General features: G+C 49.7%; 9 protein-coding genes across 9 annotated transcripts; 6 read left to right on the top strand and 3 right to left on the bottom strand.

The window, feature by feature from the left end:
• Positions 1-1,608: 1,608 nt before the first annotated feature.
• On the bottom strand, positions 1,609-3,144 carry RhiXN_06637 (vacuolar protein sorting-associated protein BRO1; the record flags this gene model as incomplete). The annotated part of the gene is made up of 5 exons (XM_043326453.1): positions 1,609-1,764; positions 1,816-2,329; positions 2,402-2,746; positions 2,804-2,895; positions 2,956-3,144. The coding sequence occupies 5 exons, from the start codon at positions 3,142-3,144 to the stop codon at positions 1,609-1,611; spliced, it is 1,296 nt and encodes a 431-aa protein (XP_043181885.1).
• Positions 3,145-4,106: 962 nt separating this feature from the next.
• On the top strand, positions 4,107-7,171 carry RhiXN_06636 (uncharacterized protein; the record flags this gene model as incomplete). The annotated part of the gene is made up of 5 exons (XM_043326452.1): positions 4,107-4,227; positions 4,430-4,679; positions 4,741-4,879; positions 4,932-6,974; positions 7,028-7,171. The coding sequence occupies 5 exons, from the start codon at positions 4,107-4,109 to the stop codon at positions 7,169-7,171; spliced, it is 2,697 nt and encodes an 898-aa protein (XP_043181884.1).
• Positions 7,172-7,766: 595 nt separating this feature from the next.
• On the top strand, positions 7,767-9,047 carry RhiXN_06635 (BAR adaptor protein; the record flags this gene model as incomplete). The annotated part of the gene is made up of 10 exons (XM_043326451.1): positions 7,767-7,774; positions 7,828-7,833; positions 7,890-7,997; positions 8,048-8,109; positions 8,175-8,317; positions 8,367-8,462; positions 8,519-8,599; positions 8,658-8,839; positions 8,888-8,942; positions 8,997-9,047. 10 exons carry the CDS (start codon positions 7,767-7,769, stop codon positions 9,045-9,047), a joined length of 792 nt encoding a protein of 263 aa, XP_043181883.1.
• A 212-nt stretch (positions 9,048-9,259) lies between these two features.
• Positions 9,260-10,443, top strand: RhiXN_06634 (uncharacterized protein; the record flags this gene model as incomplete). The annotated part of the gene is made up of 3 exons (XM_043326450.1): positions 9,260-9,775; positions 9,837-10,184; positions 10,243-10,443. 3 exons carry the CDS (start codon positions 9,260-9,262, stop codon positions 10,441-10,443), a joined length of 1,065 nt encoding a protein of 354 aa, XP_043181882.1.
• A 467-nt stretch (positions 10,444-10,910) lies between these two features.
• Positions 10,911-12,977, top strand: RhiXN_06633 (ER retention-like protein; the record flags this gene model as incomplete). The annotated part of the gene is made up of 7 exons (XM_043326449.1): positions 10,911-11,336; positions 11,407-11,485; positions 11,538-11,551; positions 11,921-12,017; positions 12,067-12,451; positions 12,502-12,702; positions 12,752-12,977. The coding sequence occupies 7 exons, from the start codon at positions 10,911-10,913 to the stop codon at positions 12,975-12,977; spliced, it is 1,428 nt and encodes a 475-aa protein (XP_043181881.1).
• Positions 12,978-13,113: 136 nt separating this feature from the next.
• RhiXN_06632 (ER retention-like protein) lies at positions 13,114-13,638 on the top strand (the record flags this gene model as incomplete). The annotated part of the gene is made up of 1 exon (XM_043326448.1): positions 13,114-13,638. One exon carries the CDS (start codon positions 13,114-13,116, stop codon positions 13,636-13,638), a length of 525 nt encoding a protein of 174 aa, XP_043181880.1.
• A 291-nt stretch (positions 13,639-13,929) lies between these two features.
• On the bottom strand, positions 13,930-14,850 carry RhiXN_06631 (ATP-dependent RNA helicase DDX18; the record flags this gene model as incomplete). Its single annotated transcript, XM_043326447.1, has 2 exons — positions 13,930-14,118; positions 14,179-14,850. The coding sequence occupies 2 exons, from the start codon at positions 14,848-14,850 to the stop codon at positions 13,930-13,932; spliced, it is 861 nt and encodes a 286-aa protein (XP_043181879.1).
• Positions 14,851-14,885: 35 nt separating this feature from the next.
• On the bottom strand, positions 14,886-17,323 carry RhiXN_06630 (DEAD/DEAH box helicase; the record flags this gene model as incomplete). Its single annotated transcript, XM_043326446.1, has 7 exons — positions 14,886-15,161; positions 15,191-15,446; positions 15,485-16,108; positions 16,161-16,239; positions 16,792-16,899; positions 16,956-17,240; positions 17,302-17,323. The coding sequence occupies 7 exons, from the start codon at positions 17,321-17,323 to the stop codon at positions 14,886-14,888; spliced, it is 1,650 nt and encodes a 549-aa protein (XP_043181878.1).
• A 2,849-nt stretch (positions 17,324-20,172) lies between these two features.
• RhiXN_06629 (pyridoxal biosynthesis protein PDX2) lies at positions 20,173-21,157 on the top strand (the record flags this gene model as incomplete). Its single annotated transcript, XM_043326445.1, has 4 exons — positions 20,173-20,230; positions 20,320-20,687; positions 20,741-20,824; positions 20,879-21,157. 4 exons carry the CDS (start codon positions 20,173-20,175, stop codon positions 21,155-21,157), a joined length of 789 nt encoding a protein of 262 aa, XP_043181877.1.
• Positions 21,158-22,290: the final 1,133 nt, after the last annotated feature.

Below are 22,290 nucleotides of genomic sequence, written 5' to 3'. Positions count from 1 at the left end.
TCCCGTGGTTTGTTTGATCGGCATGTTGATTAGTGTTGAGCCGTAAAGGTCCATGAAATTCAATTCAATGTAATACAAGGGGGTAAAAGTCAACGAGATGAAGAATGGTGAGATCGCGAATTTGATCGTGAATCGTTATAGTAGTGACCATACTTTCTATCCCTGTATGTGAATTATATTTGACAAAGATAAGACAGTCGCATGCCAGTGACTGCAGGATAGAAAAATGAGGGGAACACACCTTAACAACGCTGCATGATTCTCCGGCCTACATTTCTCGCAATAATAATGCTCTGGGCTATCTTCTACCCGCATTAGGCCAACACAAAGACCATGTTGCCAGACGTAGCATTGTTCACATTGGATCATAAAGTCGCCCACTTCCTCCTCTGTAATTTTCTTAGCTAAGGGTTACGAGATGAGCTGGCAACATACACACCTGATCCGCATACACAACGGGTCACCTCATCCTCGGAATCTTCATAGTCGTCACGGGGGTTGTAAGACATGGTGTGTAGGAGGCGTTAAAGCTGTGATGTGAGCTGGTGATCACTCGGCTAACGTCACAAATGGCTAAGCGCCGTGGCACAGTGGCTACAATCGATCATGAATGCTTGCCAGCTGTATCCGATCCTATTCCTTGATTAATTGAAGAATCTTCGTCGGCCATCGGCTTTTTCCATAGGCTATTGCGTACTTCAATTGGGGAATAAAGTTGTTCTATACATTGTCTTTTGTTATTGTATTACTCAACAGATCAAATCGAAGTCAATGCCGACTTCGACAAACATCCTTCATTGTGTCGGTCAACTGTCGGCCGTATCTAGCTTTGTACGTTTCCGAGTGAATTTCGGTCCTCGCACTAACTCGACTTGGGTCCCCCGCATGCCAGAGTGCATGCTTCCTCCGTGAAACGGTAAATCCCACTTCAGGGCTATGTTATCTCGGAGAGAAGCCCCCGAGGATAGGCGCAAGGTCAATGTTGTAACCCGATCTATAACATACATAATATCTCAATTCAATCCTCAAACACACAGGAGCTGATTCATGCCAGCCCCGCAATTCTTCAGTGCCTAACGACGTTAATGTAACATTCAAAGTTAGCCATGACGTAGTTATTTTACAGCCCGCACATTCTCAGAGTTTTGGACTGTGTGCCCCCTTTTCTTAAGGTTCTCAACTGAACATCAACTCGGAACCGAACATGTAAAGTGTCTAGTTCTTGGTAACAAGTTGCGCCAAACTTTCCTGACATGTGCACAAACATCGATATGTTCAAGTCGACAGTATTACGCATAGAAAATTCGCTTCTTGCGTTTTTCTTGACATATTGTCTGCACAACGATCTCAACAACGTGTGCGAGGGCAATCGGGCAAGGTCCTCGGACGTTCCCACACCCAGGATCGGGGGAGCCTAGAAGCAAGAACAGCCTGGTCGAAGAGGCCAAACAAACACCTAGGATGGGTGATGCACACTCGACTTCGTATTCACAATAGTATTATTATTGTCCGACGCATATAGGGAATATACTCAGAAATATGATCCCTTCAGTCCGTAATCACGATCGTCTTCTTTCGGTTCGGAGTCAGGTGGGGTGCCCGAGTCCTCTAAATCGAGTTTTTGGACGTGTCGGGCGACGTAATCAGGAGTCCGGGACCAAATGCTGGCATAGGTGCTTCGTATGCTTTCTCAGTCATTACGGGCATTCCGGCTGGGATGGTCGCCTGGAGAGAGGACGACGTAGGAACAGGTTGGAAGTGTACCTGCATTCATGGATCAATAATCGCATGGAGCCAGCAGCCAAGTTCGCCTACCGAATCATTTGTTCTCAAATAGTTATTCAAAAACATACCAACACTCTCAATCTCTTCCGCACTCCTTTCCTTTTTCATCTTTCCATCTCCACCACTCTTCTTGAACCTGGCGAGTCTACCTTCTTTGAGTGACTCGAGTTCCGATTTGGCCCATCGAAGGTACCCAACCGCATCCCCTGTCCTGTTCGCTTCGCCAGCATCGACTCCTAGCCATTTATGTGCCAATGCCTCGTTCAAAGCAGATTCTTCCTCCAAGTATCGTCGTATATCCTGAGACATTTCGGCACTGTCTGCTCCTCCTCGAGATTTGAGCAACGAGAGCTTGCGTTGGGATGTGTCGGTCAATCCACGAGCAGAAGCAAACAACGAAGCAATGTGCAAATGAATCTTGGCAACGAGCGCTGGAGCAGGATGACCTTGTGGCAAAGGCGGACCAGGAGAAAGCGCTGCCTCTACAGCAGATCGGGTAAGCAACTTGCGCACGGAAAGCACGTTTGCATCTGCCAATGCCAACCTAAACCGACACACACAAACACACCATGGGGGATTAAATCGGAGTTTATTTGGTTATGAGGGTTGAACGTACTTGGCCAACGCATTCGCCACGTCCTCTCTCAACTCGGGCGGCCTGGGACCCCCGACGCCCTTGCCAAGCTCCGGAATGACAACCTGGGCAATATGAGTAAATATCCCGGCCGCACGGCAAAGCAGCTTGACCGCAAAAGACAGCTTTTCGTCTTTGGCACGTCGATCGGCATCTGGTAGCGCTCGGTCACGCTCATATGTCCCGAGCGACGCGACAGATGCGGCAGAGAGATTGGACAAGGCGTATGCGCTCGAATATAAGACGAAAGCGAGTTCAGAATGGAGGCCCTGTACATTGATTCGAGGTGGATCGGAGAGCGTGGAATGAGACAAAGTCGAACGCCAGCTAAAAACTGGGTACAAAGGTGACGTCGGTGCCTTGTACGATTGGGTTTAATTGAACCATGACTTGCCTGGTTCCTGGGCGAGCGTCAGATCGTCGGCGGCGACACTGGCGATAATCGCATTGATAAACGGGATATAATCGTCTAGGGCCTATCGCCGTCAGTCTTGTAAAACCCTAAACCGAACGATGAGACTTTCCGCTTTCCGCACCTTGACAACTTTAAGATAGTCCCGTTCCCCCGCGTCGGTTCGCCTTGAAGCTTTGAGTATCGCACGGACATTGGCGCGTGCTTCGGTTGCACGTGCGAGATTTGCAGCGTGTGAGCCGGTAATGTCGATACATAGTTCGGAGAGGGAAAGTGCGCCTGTTGTGGGTAGGTCGTAGACGTAGCCAGACATTGTGGTTGTCGTGGGGGCTCTGCATCAAGCGCTCGTCTCCAAGGTTCGAGGGGACAATTTCCCGATTAGGATGGTATGAGTCCGTGGGAGATTATCATGATTCATTGATCCATGCGTCACTGGAGAGTTGTTGTATGCGAAGATCACTGGCCCGATCGTGTTGGTATGTCGGGCCTGTGTGTTTGACTGAAGGCTATGTTCGGACTTGAGATCAAGGCCGACTGCGGCTGATAATTAACCGGAATCATGATGGTTCAAAGGAGAATTCTGGTATATTAATTTATTGCGAAGACAGGATACACAAAGCATGGGGGAGAATCTCATGCTAACAAAGCGTCTATATGTGCTTGATTTGGTTAGCCGGCTCCGAGCACGGACATTGGCATCGTGCGGAGAAAAGGATGGCGTCGGTCATGTGACTCTGGATTAGGTTGTAAAAACTCGTTTTTTTGGTTCACGTTTTATTCGTTCGACGCTATAAGCAACAGTTGGGGCGTCTTTGACGGGGAGCGGCAGCCTGAGGTCACAGTTCCATAGGTTCAAATAGTTGATCAGCGCGATCGTGGGTCGGGCGAGTGTCGGCTAAGAAACAAAGGAGGCCCGGTCAAATTGTGGATCAAAGTTGTGCTTACCTTGTCCTGCGGCCGAGTACGGTAACAAAAGGATCTTGTTTGGTGAGAATTTCGAGCTCTCATCCGAGGCCATATCTTGAAGGCATATCTGATGCATGGTGCTCTCCAGTAGTATCTCCCCCTCTCCCTCCCTGCGCCTTTCCTATCCGTGCCTTTCCTCTTTTCGTTACCAAGGTAGGGTAAAAGAAAGCCAAATCAAGCGGATCCAAGTGGATATTGTCATCGAATTGGGATATCAGTGGTGAGTGGATAGATCGAGGTGGAGGTGTGGCCGAGCTGAGTTGAAACTGAATTGGGCTGCAGATGCCAGCCGCACCGTTGCCAACAGCCATGGGGGGCACCGAGCCACTGAGGCCTCGCAAGGGCTCGCACCCACGAACACGACGGGCACACGTCCCACAAGCCCTCGCGTTGAAGCACGAAGCCGAGTTTGGCTATTCAGGATATTCGGGTAAGTTTAGAGCTAGATTGATAGATGTCTCGGATGCAGGCGGAAGAAGGGTCTTTTCCGCGTGGCCCACGTTCTTGCCACGTGGGTGCCTCGTGACAGAGCAAGCCGGCGGGAGAGCAACAGAGGGGGCTTCATCTCCTGATCTCGTTGATTGTGATCCTTTTTGCTGACTTTTTCCTGCTTGTTACTTTACTTCTACTAGCTCGCCGCCGCTCGTCGTTGGCTGGGGCCCCGACTGCGCCGCCGGTGGTATACTCGTTTCTGCCGTCTGCATCGCCTGGAGCGGGCTGGACGATCTCGCCTGCGTCGAGTGTGTCTCCCACTACCCCGGCCCCCATCTCGCTCTTTGCCAGCACAGCCGCCGTGTCTCCCGCTGTGTACGCCCGCCGCCCCTCGGCCCCCCGTGTCCGCCGTGCTGACGGCGATGCCACCCGTCCTTCACTCGAGTACAAGTGAGCCGATTTATTCCCAATTTCTGCGACTTGCTGCATGGTCATTGACATGGTCCCTCAGTCGCCTACACTTTCCCCTCCCGCCATCCTCGTCTCCTCTCCTGCGCCCACGCATGTCGCTCTCCCGGCCTGCCCCCGTCTCGATCCACCCACTCAGCCCGACCCCGGCCCCGGTCCGCCCCCGACCCAGACAGAGCCACGTACGGCCCACCCGGTCGGCATTTCCCGTGCCTCTCTTGCCCAGGTGCCCAGCCCCCACTCCCGGTGCGCTCCTCGACGCTCGAGGATACCCAGATGTACGATGAACTCAAGACATTTGTCTTTGGTGCTGCTTCCGTCAGCCATGATCTCGACATGGACGACGGCGCCTCCGACGCCGCGAGTGCATACAACCCACTATCCCCCGCCCTGCGCCCCGACGGAGCCTTTGCTGCCCGTCGGCCATCCAAGAGCGCGCCCCGCCGTCCGAGCAGGGCCAATCTGCGTGATGGAGCCGTGGCAGCATCGGGAAAGCGACGAAATAGCCGCGCATGGATACCATCCGATTCCACCGTCGCCAGGCCCGAAATTGCGGTAACATCCATCCCGCGTGACCAGGACCTAGACGCCGACGATGAGGACCATGATGGGCTAATTCGTATGATGGAGCGAGCAAAGATGCGTGCCATTGACGATGGAGCACGACGTCCTTCGTTGCCGATCAATATCCCTGATTCGGTCCCGCGAAGAGGAAGCCGCGACACGACGAGTGCCAACAAACCGCTACCCGATACTCCTTCGCGCCGGCCTTCGGGAGCGCTCGCGACTGCTGGATTTGACCTCGACTATATCCTTGCTGGCCCGGCCTCGTTCCCTCAAGCGAATCCCTCGGGCCAGGGTATCGCCCAGACCACAGCCGGTCTGCCCATGTCCTGGGACTCGTACCAGCAGCAACAGCAACAACAAAGTCGCCGCAACTCGGCCATTGCTCCTTTTGCCTCTGGACACGAAATGCAGACTCTCGACGTCGAGGACACGTTTTTGAGCATGGTCCGACAGCTGGATACCGAATACGCGCGACGACGCAACAAGTGGAGCTTTAGGCAGGAGCCCCGTCGCGCATACGATTACGATCTAGACCCCGACGAGGAGGTATGGGCGTGCGAGCCTGTGGGCACCTGCTGGGTTGGCAAGGACCGAGAGGCCATGCACACCGAGGCCGGTCCGAAGCCTGTGATCATCAAGCCCCTGCAACCTCAAGTCTCTCCCAAGTCTCAGACTACTCCTCAAGAACGCCGGGCAGACATTCGTGTTTGCCGGGACGAGAAGCGCCCAATGTGGAAGCTGAGCGTCTTGCCGGCTGGAAGCCAATCGACTATTCCCGTCAAGATCATGCTCGCAACCAAGGCCATGCACCTCAAGGTGGCATCAGCTCCTTTGCGAAGCGAAGGTCGCCGAAGAGGTCACACCGTGCACGCAGACTCGTTCGAGATGAACTCTTCGTCCGGCGAGCTCGGCCCCATCGACGAACTCACTCATCCCAAGACCTCGCATGCAGTCGCGTTCGATACGCTCACCGATGCCGAGCTGGACCACGCTGGCCGACGACACATTACGTTTTCGGAACGCATCCGCCGGGCATTTGGGAGCGAGAGCCCTCCGCCTACGCACGCACAACCCACTTTCTCTCCACCGTGGTTGATGATGGCGCCCCAGAGCGCCAAAGAAGAACAAATACGCCAGATTCGTGAACTGCATTCAGCATTCAGAGCAGTAGGGTTGCTTACGCCCCCCAAACCGGGAGGAAAAGACCCCAACCAACCGCATGCGATCAAGGCTGTTCGGACACCTGACGAGAAGCCTGCTCATCACGAAACCCCTGCAAGCATCATAGAAGATATTCCAGCAGATGCGTTGTGTATGACTATCCCGCTTTGGCAATTCCGTGGCTCCTCGACCAAGGACAAGGATGAAGAACTCGGGCTCACGAGCGTGGGCGTGCCCGTGAGCGAACGAGAGTACCTTTTGGTCTACTTTGTTCCTCTCGGAGCGGCCGATGCCCCTACACCAGCTCCTGCATCCAGGTTATCCAAGAAGCGATCAAGGGGGAACCTGGACCGCCGGTCGAGCAATAGCATTTCAGCGGCTGCAAGCTGGGCCAAAGGCCGACGCACCGCATTCCACGTCGTCGCCCGGGTGCTACCGCTTCCGAACTCGTCGCGACCGGACTGCGCCACCCAAGCACGCTCCCGCCGTCCAGCCTCGCCTCGTCCTCTTCTCGCAGCGCGGCCGATCGCAAACGAAGGGCGTTTCCGAGTGTGATTGCGATGTGCAACGGAACCGGGACAAGCGTCGAATTTGTACCCGAGGGCCTGGACCGATTGGGCCTCTGCACGCCTTCGTACGAGTGGCAGAGCGAGGCGGAGCGGTTCCCTGGTCTTACTCCCGTTGGGGTCGAGGTGGTCGAAATGGTTTGGGCAGGATGTGTCGCCGTACTTGGAATTGGCGCATGATCACTCACACGCACACGTTATTATCCCTCACGCATATCTATTCGTTGTCTTACTTCTCGGATATTTCGTATATTTTTTTTCGTTTCGTTCATCACTGTGTTCGTGTTGTCTATTTAAATCTACATCATGTCATCTTTACCTGCGTACGCTGCACCTCCCTTCCTCTCTGGATGATCCCGGTTTCTTTATTTCGATTTTTCTTCGTTTTCGTTAGATGTATATCAAGTCTGTCTGTTTGAGGATCGGATTGTAACCCGATGGTTTCTTGCTACTCTCGTATTGGGTTGTTTGTATGAAACATGCATTATGTGAATATGTGTTTTTACTTTTTTTTATACATTTCTGTGGGAGTTGAAAATAGATCAGGTCCTGCGTGTTCATGTTCTCAGCCCGGGGAGTACGAGTGTTGATCGGGTGGCTAACTGCAAGGTAAATTGGCAATCCAATCCAAATGAGGGGCTGTGCCTGTCTCGTCATGCCGTTACACAATCCACCACGGCCCGTTTACCAGTCTCGGCTCCTGCTGCGCCGCACATACGCCTCGAGCAAGACCACCATCACACTAAACCATAAAGATTTTGATTAGACATACACCATGAGTTGGTAGGTCCTGTTTATTTGGTTTATAGCGCTATATTGACGAGATGCCTTTGCAGGTCCGGGTACGTCCAGACAAACTCATCCACACCACCAACGAGCCTACTAAACTTGGCTATAGATTCAAGAAGAACCTTAATCGTGCGGGGACGACGTTGATGCAAAAGACTGGGCAAATCGAGCGAACAGTCGATCGAGAATTCGCAGACGAAGAGGCCAAGTACAAAGCGTGAGTAACTGACTCGTTTTGCTCACATTACCTCATCTTTTCTTCCCCAGATTTGAGAAAGAGACGAATGCGTTGCAAAAAGAGAGTAAGGCCTATTTGGATGCTATGCGTGGTATGTAGCTCTTTCTATCTTGCTTTTGTCGATCCCGTTGGATTGAACGGTTGGGACGGTCCCAGCGATGACGGCCGCACAGACCCGGCTTGCGGAAACGATCGATACGTTTTATGCTGCTGCGGACAAGGCTTCGGAAGGCGCCATGGCTGGACATGCGTACAAGCGCTCGGTGGATGAGTTAGATGCTGGTGTCACACGGGAACTCGTATGTTTTCTTTAGTTTTGTACCTTTCATTGTGCTAATCATGAGATAGGACGCGCCGTACCGAACAACGGTCTTCGAACCAGTTGGGAAGATGTGTTCGTATTTCCCGATCATAAATGATGGAATCGCCAAACGGAATAAGAAGGTGTGTCTGTCGGGGCATGTGGTTTACGGAACATAATTGACTGGTTGTGTTGAAAGATGCTCGATTATGATGCTTCGCGAAGCAAAGTCCGAAAGTTGGTTGATAAACCTAGTGAGGATGCTACCAAGTTGCCTCGTGTAGGTCCACACACTCCGCACTCACTCCATTCTCATCAACTGATTACCTTGGATTTAGGCCCAAGCAGAATTAGACGAGGCCAAGGAAATTTTTGACATGCTCAACGAGCAATTGATTGCTGAGCTTCCCCAGCTGCTTGATCTTCGTGTCCCGTACTTCGACCCCAGCTTTGAAGCGATGATTAGGATGCAGTGCAAGTTTGCCGAGGAAGGGTACGAGAAGTTGGGTGGTGTGCAGAGGTGTGTTCAACGCCTAGTATCTTGAGCGATTGGCTAATTTGGTCATAGGTACTTTGCTGAGAATGTAAGGGATGACTATGCTGCAGGACAACTAGATGCACAGGTGCGTTTCTTGACTGTTGTTTTTAGATTTTCTGTCTGACCTAACCTAATTTAGGTCGAAGGAGTGCTGGCGGAGATGAAAGACCTTTCTATTTGTGCAATCTGATTATGGGTAGACCTACAGTCATCTTATTAGGATTCTTGTGAATAAAGCTTACAGTAAACCTATGAGATGATACATTCATTCTATCGAATGTTCCAAGTTAGGCATACGAGTCCCGCTTGCCGATAGGCGGTGCTCTAATCGTGGAACACACCGAACCGGAATCGGGTGACCCATTAGCATCAAGCGCCAGGTACAATCCTATCTTGCCCACCATGGCGCACCACCCACCAGGATACCACGAATCGACCTCTCCGACGCGAACTGTCGCTCGTGAGCCACCCTCATACGAACCAGATCCCGCCCTCCCGCTTCCTACGACATTCAAAGTCGGGAAATCATACACCCCGCCGTTGATCAGTGTTTCTTCCGTCCGGAACCACCTTTCAGTCCTCGAGTGCTTTGCGACTCTCAAACGCAACGTTGAAAATGCGCAACCTATTCTAACATCTGAGCCACTTGAACTCGACCCAGAAATCAAATGGGCGATATACCTCGTTCGAGCCAACCACCGGTTTGGGCGGTGGATTGATAACGTTGTGAATCGGATCGAACGGCAGAGGGGAGAAGTGGTCGAACTGACGAATGAGGAGATCCCGCCTATCGATGTCTTGTTGCTCTGGCATGCGTACCTGCTGAATCCTGTGGGGTACTATGAGGATTGTGAGAGTCGGTATCCTTGCTTGAGACTTATTGGTGGGTTTCCGTTGGATCGAGTCGCAAGTAGGATGGTGAGTGTGTCGAGCACAAATAAGAGTATGGGTGATTTATTGATTGATATCTGGACTATAGAGTAGGTATGGAGGAGGGGTCCGTTACATGCCTAGAGACTCACAAATCGATGAGTGGGAACTATTGACTCAAGAACCGTTCGAGCTCCCATTATGGACTACCGTATCGGATACCGTCTTACTCACTTGCCCCATGTGCGCGAGCCCGGACCTTCGAATTCCATGGATTACAGAACCAACACTTGAGGATATAGGAGACGAAACGGCCGTTGGAAAGGGGTACGCCCAGTCGAGGTTCAGGATCGATTGTCAAGCGTGCGGTGGAGCTGTCACCAAGGATAAATTGAGAGCGGAGAGATTCGTAAAAGAGTTTGTAAGGGTTAGGCGTGAAATTAGGAGAGGGAATGAGGTTTGTTTTGTGTAAGCCCTATCCTTGCATACATAGAAGCACCCACGTCTTTGCTCAGCACGAGCGAGTACTGATGGCATGCTCTCACAGAAACTCACTTATTAACCCTCACACATATAAGCCCTCTCCGTCGCTTGGTTCGAACTTTACGAAGCTTTGCGTAGAAGGTATTCATGACCTAGACGAAAACCCGCAGCTGACTCCTCATATTGCGCTTGGGAGCTACTTTGACTGGGACTTGAACGAGGCACAAGATTGATCGAGGCTGGGTTTAAGAGGAAGGGGAGTACGAGAGCTTGGATGGGTGATAGGTGGGTCCTGGCGCTTTAATAAAGTCGGAATGGGGGCTGGATTACAGGAGATTTTAGTATAAGCAGGCTCTTCCGCGCCTTTCGCCATAACTCGTGTGTTTCTGTCGATCTTATAGGCGCGGCCCTCCGTCAAGAGAAATTTACTTCCCAGATACTGTCTCTGGCTGCCAATTTCTCCGTTACGGACGCTATCACGGGTTACCACTCTTTCTTGGATTTGTGTGCTCACAATTCGAGTAAAGCATTAGTTCCGACATTGATGATTGACTTGGGCTGGCATACACATATGCTCAGTGGAGAACAGTATAGCAAAGATTGTTGGAGGCTTTTCGAAAAGCTAGTAGGTCATGAGGATAAAGTTGAGGAGGGGAAGCTGGGTATATTTTCTCCTCTTTTCTCGTTCAAAGTAACTAAGATGAGCGATACAGCCGCCTCGTTCGACGAAACCGCTCGCCTCTGGAAGTCTCGCTTTGGCGGACACTACAGTACATGTGGATGTATTTCCATTCAACAAAAATCGAGCTCTTCACTCAAATTTTGGAAGAAGTCGCCCTCGTCGTCGGGGGCAAAGCCTGAAACTCACCCCACGGAGCACAACTCGATAGTAGCCGTGAATCCAAAGAAAGGTGTCTCCGAGAATCGGCGCTCTAGAGCTGGTTCTGTCTCTGCTTTGAAACATCGAATTAGCTCTAGTGCCGAACATGTACAAGCATTTATAGGAGACTATGCCAATGCGGACGGAAGACCCTTTTCAAGTGTGGGTTTGCGAGGCTGGGATATTGATTGTATTCGCCAGCCGTTTGTGGTTAATTCGGATGATGATAGAGGCGATTGTTGTGTTGTACGTTTCTTGATATCCGTTTGTCTACTTGGTATTGACTTGCGTTGCTTCTATCTTTGCCCCACTACAGGGTGTGCGAATATCGTGCTCTACCATCTCTCACATGTCCGCAACTGGGGAAGGAGCGGTCGGAACCCGAGCAGATTATGGTAGGTGCTCGAACCTTGAGGTCCTTCTGGTACTTATTTGAGGTTACTACAGTGTTTCAGTCGGGGGTGGGGGGTGGGGGGATGTAATGCTATTATCTTGTTGGAGGTTTATCTCACGGATTTGAATTCGTTACTTTACGCATACTATAAGTTCAATGAAACAAACATGTCACTTGAGTTGAAACTATAATGTATATGCGTGTATAAATCCCCTTTAGAGATCCATGTTCGCTGGGTACGCTCGATCACTCGAACATATGCAGGTAATTATAGGTTTGATCCTAAGCGCGTGGCTGTGCGATGGATACGTTGCTCTAGAACTCTATTTGTTCGTTGTTCGACCGCACTTTGACTCGTAGAATACAGGATATGCTTCACTGATCTGTAAGTATAAGACATACGAAATGGAAATATTATTCACAGTGTGGACACTAGCGCACAATGAACAATCCCGAGGACGCTCCTTTCCACGTTGACCTTCCGGTTTTCCACTCTTCATTCCCGCTGCCATATCGCGTTTTCCTTCTTGTCGGTGAGTGTCAACCATCCACAAATAAACATGCTTATTTAATATGATACAGGTCTCGGGATATTCTTTTGGGCAGCAAACCTGCATGTGTTACATGTTCTGGGTATTGACACTATCTGGGTTCTGGATCTTCGACGCGACAAAGTCCAGTCCTCCAGTCCACCTACACCACTACCCACAGCACGCCAACCACAGCTTCCGTATGATCTCTCATCGCTCGAGGCTGTTACTCTCTACAAGTCTGTTTATAAACTTTTTATGGTGTACGGCACATGGGTAGGATTTGGTTGGCTCTACTTTCGCCTTATCACGGCTGGAGATGGAGAGGCCATGGACATGTACAAAATACTCCCAGCACTTACGGGTGCAGGAATTGTCGTCGGGCTCCTATGTCCCTTGGATGTGTTGATGAAGCGAGAACGCATGAGATTTCTGAGGTATGTTTGTATAGTCGTGCGACCCATTTCGTTTCTTAGTATTCTTGCAGGTCCTTGTGGAGGTGTCTCTCTTCGCCTTCTTCTGATCCAGTCTATTTTTCAGATGTTATATTGGCAGATGTATTTACTTCATTTGCCAAAGTCATTGCGGATGTCTGGATATCCGTATGTATGATACTTCCCAAGGGGACACTCCTGCGCGCAAAGACAGTGGGCGGCATCTCCGAGTCATTAGTACCAATTATGATGGCGTGAGTATATATTTTTTCTATGCGGTGTTCTAATACTTATACCTTTCAGCCTTCCTTACGCTATCCGATTTCGACAATGTATGATGGAATACATAGGCTCCCAACGTAAATCAGGGCGGGCACTCGCCAACGCGATAAAATACGCAACTGCGTTCCCCGTTATTTTCTTGTCGCTCGCCCAGCGTACGTCGCCGACCGGCCCGCTGGATGCCAAGCCCGAGGGAGAGATATCCAGTTCGGGCTACTTTGATAATAAGGTTTTCAAGCTGTGGTGAGGGTGTTTTACTCCTTTCTTGGTATGATTATCTTAAACGCTTTGTAAAGGTTACTGGCTGTTGTAGTAAACTCAGTCTATTCCTTCTGGTGGGACGTTACAAATGATTGGGGCCTCACCTTGCTCAAGCCATCGACATGGCCTGCTCAACACGCCGCAATGCCTCCAAGGTCACCACTCCTCCGGCCCCCACGATCTGGCCGGTCATCTCCTCCTTAATTTTACTCTCCCGTACAAACTCATCCGCTGGATTATCCGCTCCAGGGTCTACGTATTCCGATGCCGATGGTATCATGCGAGAAAGAGCACCCTACCCATTTGGTCTCCGAGACAACCTTCTTTTCCGAGACTCATTGGTCTATTACCTTGTCATCTTCCTCAACCTCTTCCTACGCTTCACTTGGTCGCTCAAGTTATCTACTCATCTAGATACAGTTGAAGAACTAGAATCGAGCGTATTTTTAATGGAAGCACTGGAAGTTACTCGTCGTTGGGTTTGGGTGTTTTTCAGAGTTGAGTGGGAGGCAATTAAAAAGGAACAAGCAGGTGATGCTTCTGCTCGTATCCGTCCTTATACTCCGAACGAGGAGATTGAGTTTGATTTGATGGGTTCGAGTAGAGGGCCCAGTCGGTCGCTTACGCCCGACCCTCTCAGGAAATAGTTCTGTAGACCGGTATCGTGTAATTACTATTCACTGTATACCTAGATAGTCGTCCGTAATACTAGCTTTCACCTTCATTTCTTTCCTACAAGCTTTTCTAGGTAATCTCTGCCCGTAACTTGGAACTCTGATGCACCACTTGCAACGAGTACGCCCCCCTTTTAGACATCCTGCCTTGCGCACGAACGGCTTTCTCATCCTGACTTCAGTTTCTGCCTCATCTTCGTCGTCCGACGAGTCGTGCCTCGTTTTCGCTTGGACTTGGCCCCGATTCGGCCTTGGATTTGGACTTTACTTTGGAGGCGGATTTAGATTTTGTGTTAGGCTTGGAAACAGCACCAGGAGCATCCGTAAACCAAACGCTTTGGCTAAATGTCCTAAATGAAGGTTCCGAACATGGAACATATGCTTTTCGTCCGCTGGATGCGTCGCATATGCACGCATATGAGATTGGAATGCTTTTCGCGCAAGGGAAGCGTTCTGTTCATTTATATGCGGTAAGAGACCGGATTTTTATACACAAATTATTTCAAGACATACCTTATCTTGCTTCAAAATCCATCGCTCAAAAACAAGTTGAACCTCAGTAGCACGATCTTCGTACTCTCTCCCCCTTCCTCCAAACCCATCTTTCAAAACGTCCTCGACCCCCACTTGTACCAATTGCTTTGATCCCTCCCCTTTATCTGTCTGCTCCATATGCTTCTCGACCCACCCCACCCACTCCGTCTCGCTTGGGCCAACGATCGCCCATGCCTCTCCACCTTTTCCAGCTCGCGCGGTTCTTCCGACTCTGTGTACGTACTCGGTTGCACCCCCTTCGGTTGGCAAGTCATATTGAACGACCGCACGGACGAGCGGCAAGTCAAGCCCACGCGAGGCGACAGAAGTACAAACAAGATCCACTCTCCGTTGATGGTACTTGAGTCTTGCCCTTGTTTTTCCCAGAGAACGCGTTGAGTGATGCGAGACGTGTGGAAGGGGAAGTGAACCGTGGAGCCTGTATACTGAAGTATTAGGCAGGAGAGATGATTTTACGGCGATCGGCTCTCCCTCGTCTTCTTCCTTGTCTTTACTCTCGGAGGTTTCGTGTTCGCTATCGCTATTGTCCATACTTGCTTCTCCCAACAGTCTCCAATGAAAATCAACCGAATCCGTGCAGCTCATAAACACGATGATCCTCGCACCTGCTCGTCCCTTGGCGAGTAACATCCGCAGCAACGAAATGAGCGCAACCAAGCGCTGTTTTAGAGGTACCACGACATATTTCTGGGACAGTTGTGATGGAGGGGTGAATTTATCCGCTGCGCTGTTTCCTCTTTTGTGGCGGGTGTGGATGCAGTCAAATCGTTGGAAGTAGCCTTGATCACAATAGGTTGTTGTAGAGCCATCCCAGCAAGTTTTTGAACGTCCTCTCTGATTGTCGCGGAACACAAGATTGTCCTTCTTCGTCGTTCCCAATCCCATCCACCCACTTCCCTTCCCAGAATTCCCTCCTTAACCGCCATTTCTGTCATCTTCGTCTCGAATCTAGAGCTTTTAGAATCCCGACGAGTGTCTCTTCGAAACCAAGCTCCATCAATCTATCTGCTTCGTCGAGAACCAGCCATCGACATTTGGACACATTGAATGACTCGGTGTTTTGCAAGTGATCGAGCAGCCGACCGGGTGTGGACACCAGTATCGGCACACCTTTTCTTAAGCGAGCTTTTTCGTGTGCGCGGGTTGCTCCACCAGTCAATAATCCTGACACTAGCCACCTTGTCAGCCGTGGGCCAGCGTCTTGATCTGCTTCGGCATCCCCTGTTCTCGGACGCAGGCGCATCGTGAGCAACTGCTCGAGTACATCCGATATCTGTTTAGCAAGTTCGCGAGTGGGGCGATGATTATCGCCAACGTTCCGATCGAGCGGTCAATGTACGAGAGAGAGCTGAGGGGCAAGAGGTCTTGAATAATCGGCAATAAGAATGCGAGCGTCTTTCCGGAACCGGTTTGTGACTGAATAAATGCGTCTCGGTCCGTTGTGGCTGATTGGTGAGTGAGAGCGGTGAGGGAGGCCCGTTGCACCAACGTCGGTTTCGAGATTCCCAATTTGGTCTGTATGTGCGCGGTAATGAGGGGGTCGAGACCCAGGCCTTCAAACGTGGATGAGTCCGTGAGTGGCGCATTGCTAGGTTTTCCGATAGGCTTGGATGGACCGGGTATGGGCTGAGGAGCTGGTTCGATTTTGGGGTTGTATGAGAATAGGGAAGAGATGATTTGGGTGCGTGGTGCTTGTGAAGGAGCAGCAGGCTTGGGGTTCGATTTTGCTGGTGTCTCTCCTGTTGAATTTCGAGGCTTCTTGGGGGCAGGTTTGTCGACCTTGGATGTGGATGTAGCCGCCTTAGGAACAGTTGCATGCTGGGATTGGGGCTCGGCCGCCTTGCCTCTTCGTTTCTCAATTCGCTTCTGAAAGTTCTTGGCCTTGACTCTATCCGGTTTTCGTTTGAATAATTAGCACCAACATGATTCAGTACACACACCTGTCCGTCCATCTCCCTCCTTTTTTGTTTACCACTTTGCGTGCAGGTGCACCGGTGCTTGGCCCAGCGAGATTTAGAACTAGTCCATCCATAATTCAAAGAGTATCACTTTTATTAGTTTGTCTAATTTGTCTGTGCTGTTATCCCGTTCAGTAACTGTTCAGATGCATTCAGAACAAGTGGGCAGAGGTCAGGCCAATCGAGGTGAATTTTGAGATGAATTTTGGCACAGCCACAGCCTTTCTAATTTATACACCAATAAACAAGACAAGAAATTCCAGCAAAGCAAGACGCAAGCGGTCCCAAATTAATCCTACATCAATAACATACAGTAACAAACCAATTCTGGTCGAATGGATCTTGATCTCGAGCCGATCGTGTATTCGTGTCCCCTACACCCAGATCTCAACGCCCCGAAACCTTGGCTTCCTCCCACATCCCGTCTAGTTTATCGAGCACGCTCTGTACCTCTTTCACGGCGCCTTTTCGCACTTCCCTCGCCTTGCTCCATTCCCTTCGGGCTGGAACGCATCGAATTTAATAGGGCCTGAAGTAATAACTCAGCTTAAAGTGACCAATTTAAAAGATATATCAATAATCAGGTGTATTAGAAAGCAACATGGTAGCGCACCAAATTTCTTGTGATTCTGTTTGAGTTCCTCGGGCGATGGCCTCTCCTGACGAGGAGCCGCCAAAACCTGCAAGAAAGACTGAACTTCTGGAAGAAGTTTGGAACGGACTGGATCGTAATTCATGAGATTAATTAATGTACTCAAACTGGTTGATAATTGAGACCTACATGAATTCCACTCTGACTGAATTTTGTAATAGTGGCAGCCTCCTGGCTGTTGACTGGTGCCGGAGACTCGCTCGGTGTTATTGGCTGAGTGGGTGCTGGTGGAGGAGGCATACTGGAATTCACAGGTGAATGATTTGAAGCCGGAGCCGGTGCGGGAGCTGGTGGATGTGCTGTGGTTGTAGGGGCAGGGGCAGGTGCGTGTGTGTATGGAGACCGAGGGGGAACGGAATCGCCACCGACCAACGCGACAACACTGCCGGGTCTTATACCATAGGCAGTGACTTTGGGGGTACGAAACAGTTAGTTCATTTCCCTTGCTCCATAAAATGATCTGTGGCGTACTTGGGGCATTATCATCTTTCATTACAGCACCCGAATGAACGAGTTTAAACGAGTGAGGGGGCAACCCCGTGTGTTGCGACAAGGTCTCCCGCAAAGAGCTCAGTGGATAATGGTCCGGAGGGACCATCACTTGCACTCTACACCCGTCAATCAGCCCAGATCGCAGTTCAAAAGCAATGATATCCTACTTCTCTCTGCCCCATTTCACGGTGAAACTCATAGGAATGGATATAATATATCTAAGTCTTAAATCTATACTCAATTCAAGTGAGCACGAGGTAATCACAACACAGATCTCAAGCCAACTCACAGTGGTAGGGCGGAGATGAGGGGTAGGGTGATTGTCCAACTTAAGTGGAGGGCACAGATGCAACGTGCTGAAAACGTGTCGAAAGATCTTCTGTTGACTCTAGTAATTGGTGGGCTCAGTTCAATGGCCTAGAAGAAGAGACTCAATCTGTCGGTCTAGATAGACGTTGCAGTCGTGGCCCAGAGTCTATAGTTGGTGCCTATGGGGAAAATCTGGTCTACACGTGACGCCAATTTAAGCCCTGAAGCAATAATAAGTCCCACTTATGGCCATCCACAAAATTTGTTTGCCAATTGCTTCGTCGGTGCACCCACGACTTGCTGTGCAGTAGCCTCTGGGATGACGCACTCTCACCGAGGGTGTTGATTGTATACGTGCTATAACCTACATCCTGGAACCCAGAATTATTGTCATTACGAAGAATTTATCAAGTGTCAGCTCTATAGGCAATAAATTATCGAGGACGAAATTGGTACATATAAACGCCTGATTCCTTGTCTCCAGATCTGATGGTCGCATCCACGAGGTTTAGGAGTCGTATAAATTGTTTTTATGAATCCAGATTCGCTTATGTACATAAACGACGAATACATCCATGAACGCCGATTGTGGCCCGAGACAGACTTTTCGGGTGCATGAGTATCAGAGGGACTATATAGACCGTAGATAATAACGACTGGATGCTGAGAGTCAGCCGGTAGGCAATGGTCCTTTAAATTTGGCACTGCGAGGCTGTAAATCAGCATTGTAATTGTGAACCAGCTCAGAGTCGTATCTAAGCCATTTATCGCTTATATCCACGCTGCTCAACAGAGACATCTATGCTGACACATATAGATACAAACTACTATGAGTTGCGCTATATAGCAAAGTCAATTATCTACGGAGGAAATCGACCTAAAGATTGGGGTTTGGGAACAAACTTCCACTCGTACCTGGTTGGTGGACAATATGTATCAATGCGCATCTATGTTAGGAAATGCACAATTTGTGTGTCGCACAAGACGCCAGCCAAATCATAAGAAGTATCAGCGTACCTGAGAATCGGACCACTGGTTTCATTTCCACGCATACATTGCATCATTTCTGCGTGCGCTACCCTCTTTCGCCTCCCCATATAAATGTATACATGAACGTGCCATACCATTTAATAGCGACTTCTTCCCAGTTCGCCACACCCTCTAACCCACCATTGGTGCCTATGCCATATTTACATTGGTTATGATACGTATCTTCTACAGATATCGGGAGCTGTGCCTTTTGTAGTCGTCGTGTGTGTTTGAATCAATAACAGTTCTTTTATGATTCCGCCGACCGTTGCTGTACCTTGCTCCTTCTATTTCCCTCGGATGTGACGCCTCGTTACAACTGGCACCGCATGCACACCCGGTGTCTCTAGATCGGCATATGCGACCGCGCGATTGTACCCTCAACCTCGCATGCGTAACTCTCTAAGTCAATTGAATATCACCTCCTTCCTAATCAACCTTATGACGCACAGCTCATGGACAGCTTACTTGATTTCAACCCCCACTCCGGTCCCCAACCATTAGCTGTGTCACAGCACCGGAGCAGCCACACATTCATTAGTCAGTTTAATGCAAAGGCGTATCTACGTCAAACCCTCGCTTGCCCGCCGATGTTTGTCACCTACAGTTGTCACATATATATACACGCATCTTTACGCCGGACTACTATTTCCAGCTCCGTGGAAAATGTCACAATCAGGAGCAATTTATCAACACTGGAAGTTGGTCCAGAGAACTTACCACTTCAGAACGCGTGGATAGCGGTTGTGAGGCTGCGGCGAGAACGAGGAGTTACTTTTGCTTGTGATTGTTCCCAAACACGAACTAGCGCCCTGTCTACGTCCAAGTTGTTGTCTGGATGGGTGAACTCTATTGTATGATAGATGTAATAATCTTCAGTTCGCCATCGGTCAGCTTACATTTGAGCTCAAGCGAGCTATGCACTCCTCACCACCACCATGGGCACATCTCTGACGGGTTGCGCTATACATGGTAAACAATAACGACGGCATGAAACTTGTTATTTTTGTAGGTTTTGGTACCTTGAGCGTGCTATTTTAGATGCAACAAATATATGTATATCTCCAAAAAGACGGCTGGATCATATGCAGTCGACACCGGTCACTTGCGAACCGAAACACGTCTCTGGTGCTACTTCGCAATATCGATCCACCGGTGTCCAAGCAGACCGGTCAAACGGAGCCCAAGTTCGAAATTTTGTACCTTTTTGACTTTTTGGCTTTCAGATAGGCAAAATGACCACGGTCCCCATAGCCTGCCATGATCCGATGCATTCTTATGCTCGATTTCTGAGCGCCCGAGTCATGCTCTCGATCACGTGAATGGGAGAAAATTCCCGGAGATCGGTATCTTCTCTAGAGCTCCTCATGTGTGCGCTCACACAGTCGACAAGTCTGATCGCCGTTGTCTCTGCGGACACATTGCTCAGAAGCAATCCCGTAGCATATCTGTAGACCGAATCTATCGGAACTTGCATCCTTCAGTTTCTGACCTCAACTGCGACCAGCCTCGATGACTATAGCTGAAAAAGAGCGGCCAGTTACGGGTATGGCCACTGTCGGTGTCCTAGGTTCGCCATTCCTTCTATCTCATGTACCCATTTTAGACATCGTAATCCTTCCCATACTCGCATCGCTTATTATGCCGCCCATCCATCAGCTAACCACAACGTGCGACTTACATCTATCTATCCCACAGCTCTTCAGGGAGCATTCGCAGAGCATCACGAAATTATATCACGCGTGACACCTCGTGTACAGGCCACACTCGTTCGGACTCCGGCAGAACTCGCACTTTGTGATGGATTGATTATCCCGGGCGGGGAGAGCACATCGATTATATTACTTGCGCGACTAGCAAATCTATTGGAACCATTGCGAGAGTTTATCAGGACCAAGCCCGTTTGGGGAACTTGTGCTGGGGCGATTTTGTTGGCATCTGGGGGCGTTGAGGGTGCTAAAAGGGGCGGTCAGGAGGTTCTTGGTGGTGTTGACGTCCGGATTGGGCGAAACGGATTTGGATCACAGGTAAGCTTTTTCTGAGACCGTACGAATTTGTACTCATGCGTCATTGAGCGAAGCTTGAATCTTTCGAGGCTGAGCTGGAAGTAAATGGCCTTGCTGATGAAGGTCGCCCATTCAATGGCATTTTCATTCGAGCACCTGTAGGTTTCAGGTCCATGAATTAAGATATCGACCAAATACTAATTAAAATTTAGATTATCCTATCGTTCACAGAACCTGACCCAAAGCGTCCTATAGAACACATTGCTCGGCTACCCGGTTACCTACTACCAGATAATTTACCTTACACCGGCCCAAGCGTTGCTGCATCAGGTGATTTGAGCGTCGACCCTCGTACTGTGGTGGCGCTACGACAAGGGCGAACGTTGCTCACGACATTCCACCCTGAACTCACGCGTGACGATCGTTTCCACGAGTATTTTGTGCGGAACTGTGTTCTCGGACTTTCTCCGAGTGCAGCCAAGGCTTTCTAGACCAGTATAGGATTTCGGTAGATAACATTGTAAAGCAAGGGTCGATCTTTGGAGCAATAGAACCTGAACGTGACTTGTATGCATGTTGCGCATTATCATGATTCTTTGAGGCCTGATGAAAATCAGTAGATCTGCGCAATTGTAATCCTTCAAGGAACTAAGGGCAAACTGTCAAAATGTGACGTGCCGGGGTCGTGTCCTTTAGCAATTTCATGGTGGATCACCAGCGCTTATTGATAGCATCGACGCATTTAGACTTGTCCGTAGCTTAACGTACACATCGATGAAATACCATACGGACCGGGTGGCGCTAGAGTTCAGCACCTATGCTTGCGCAGCATGGATTTGTGTGTAGGTTTGAGCTCCATCCTACAAAATATGATAAATATCCACCTTTTTGAACGTGCATAAACAATCGTTTCAGCCCTGTTCTACTCAAGGAGGCCAATGATGGCCCTACTATTAATCCAACTACTATAAGTCTAATTAAAATATAACAACGCATGTATCGAGAAGACGTCAGTCGGGTGTGCCTGACGTGAACTTCTTATCACTGGATCAGAGGGAAGGATGGAATATGCTACATACGGGCCCCGACCGCCTCTTGGCGAAGAATGAGTAAGCGAAAAAAAACACCGTTAGGTTATATGCGCGCAGTAGTCATTTGGTAAACTTGTAACAAGTTGGGGCCTCCGAGCACTCCTCCACTTCGGTTGTAATCGGCGACCTTTCCGCATGGGTTAGTGGGTTTCACTCGGGTGACGGCTCGCAATTTATGTAGCCACCCTCGCTTGTTGCCTGGGGTTCGTGATTTGACGATCGCGATCGAAAACGGTGTGGGTTTTCGCAGTCATGATCGAACATATGAAAATAGATTTTCATCGAGCTTTAAAATGCATACAAGTCAAATGAATAAATTGGAACAGTGACACCGCTAGCATTCGAATCGTTATGAATTTGTAGAGGACCAGAGTCTAGCTCAAACACATTTTAATCAGCATCAAAGATGTCGGGATGCGATGTATCCAAGCGTTCTGCTCCAGCCTTCGTTTTGGTTGCTACTCAACGCATTCGCCCTTGGCGTTTACTAAATAAATAGTTACATGCCAATCGATGAAAATGCTACATAGATT

This window comes from Rhizoctonia solani, chromosome 7 (assembly GCF_016906535.1).
Source record: "Rhizoctonia solani chromosome 7, complete sequence".
Lineage (NCBI taxonomy): Eukaryota > Fungi > Basidiomycota > Agaricomycetes > Cantharellales > Ceratobasidiaceae > Rhizoctonia > Rhizoctonia solani.
The sequence above is the reverse complement of the archived record's forward strand: the minus strand, read 5'-3'. Positions and strand labels throughout refer to the sequence as shown.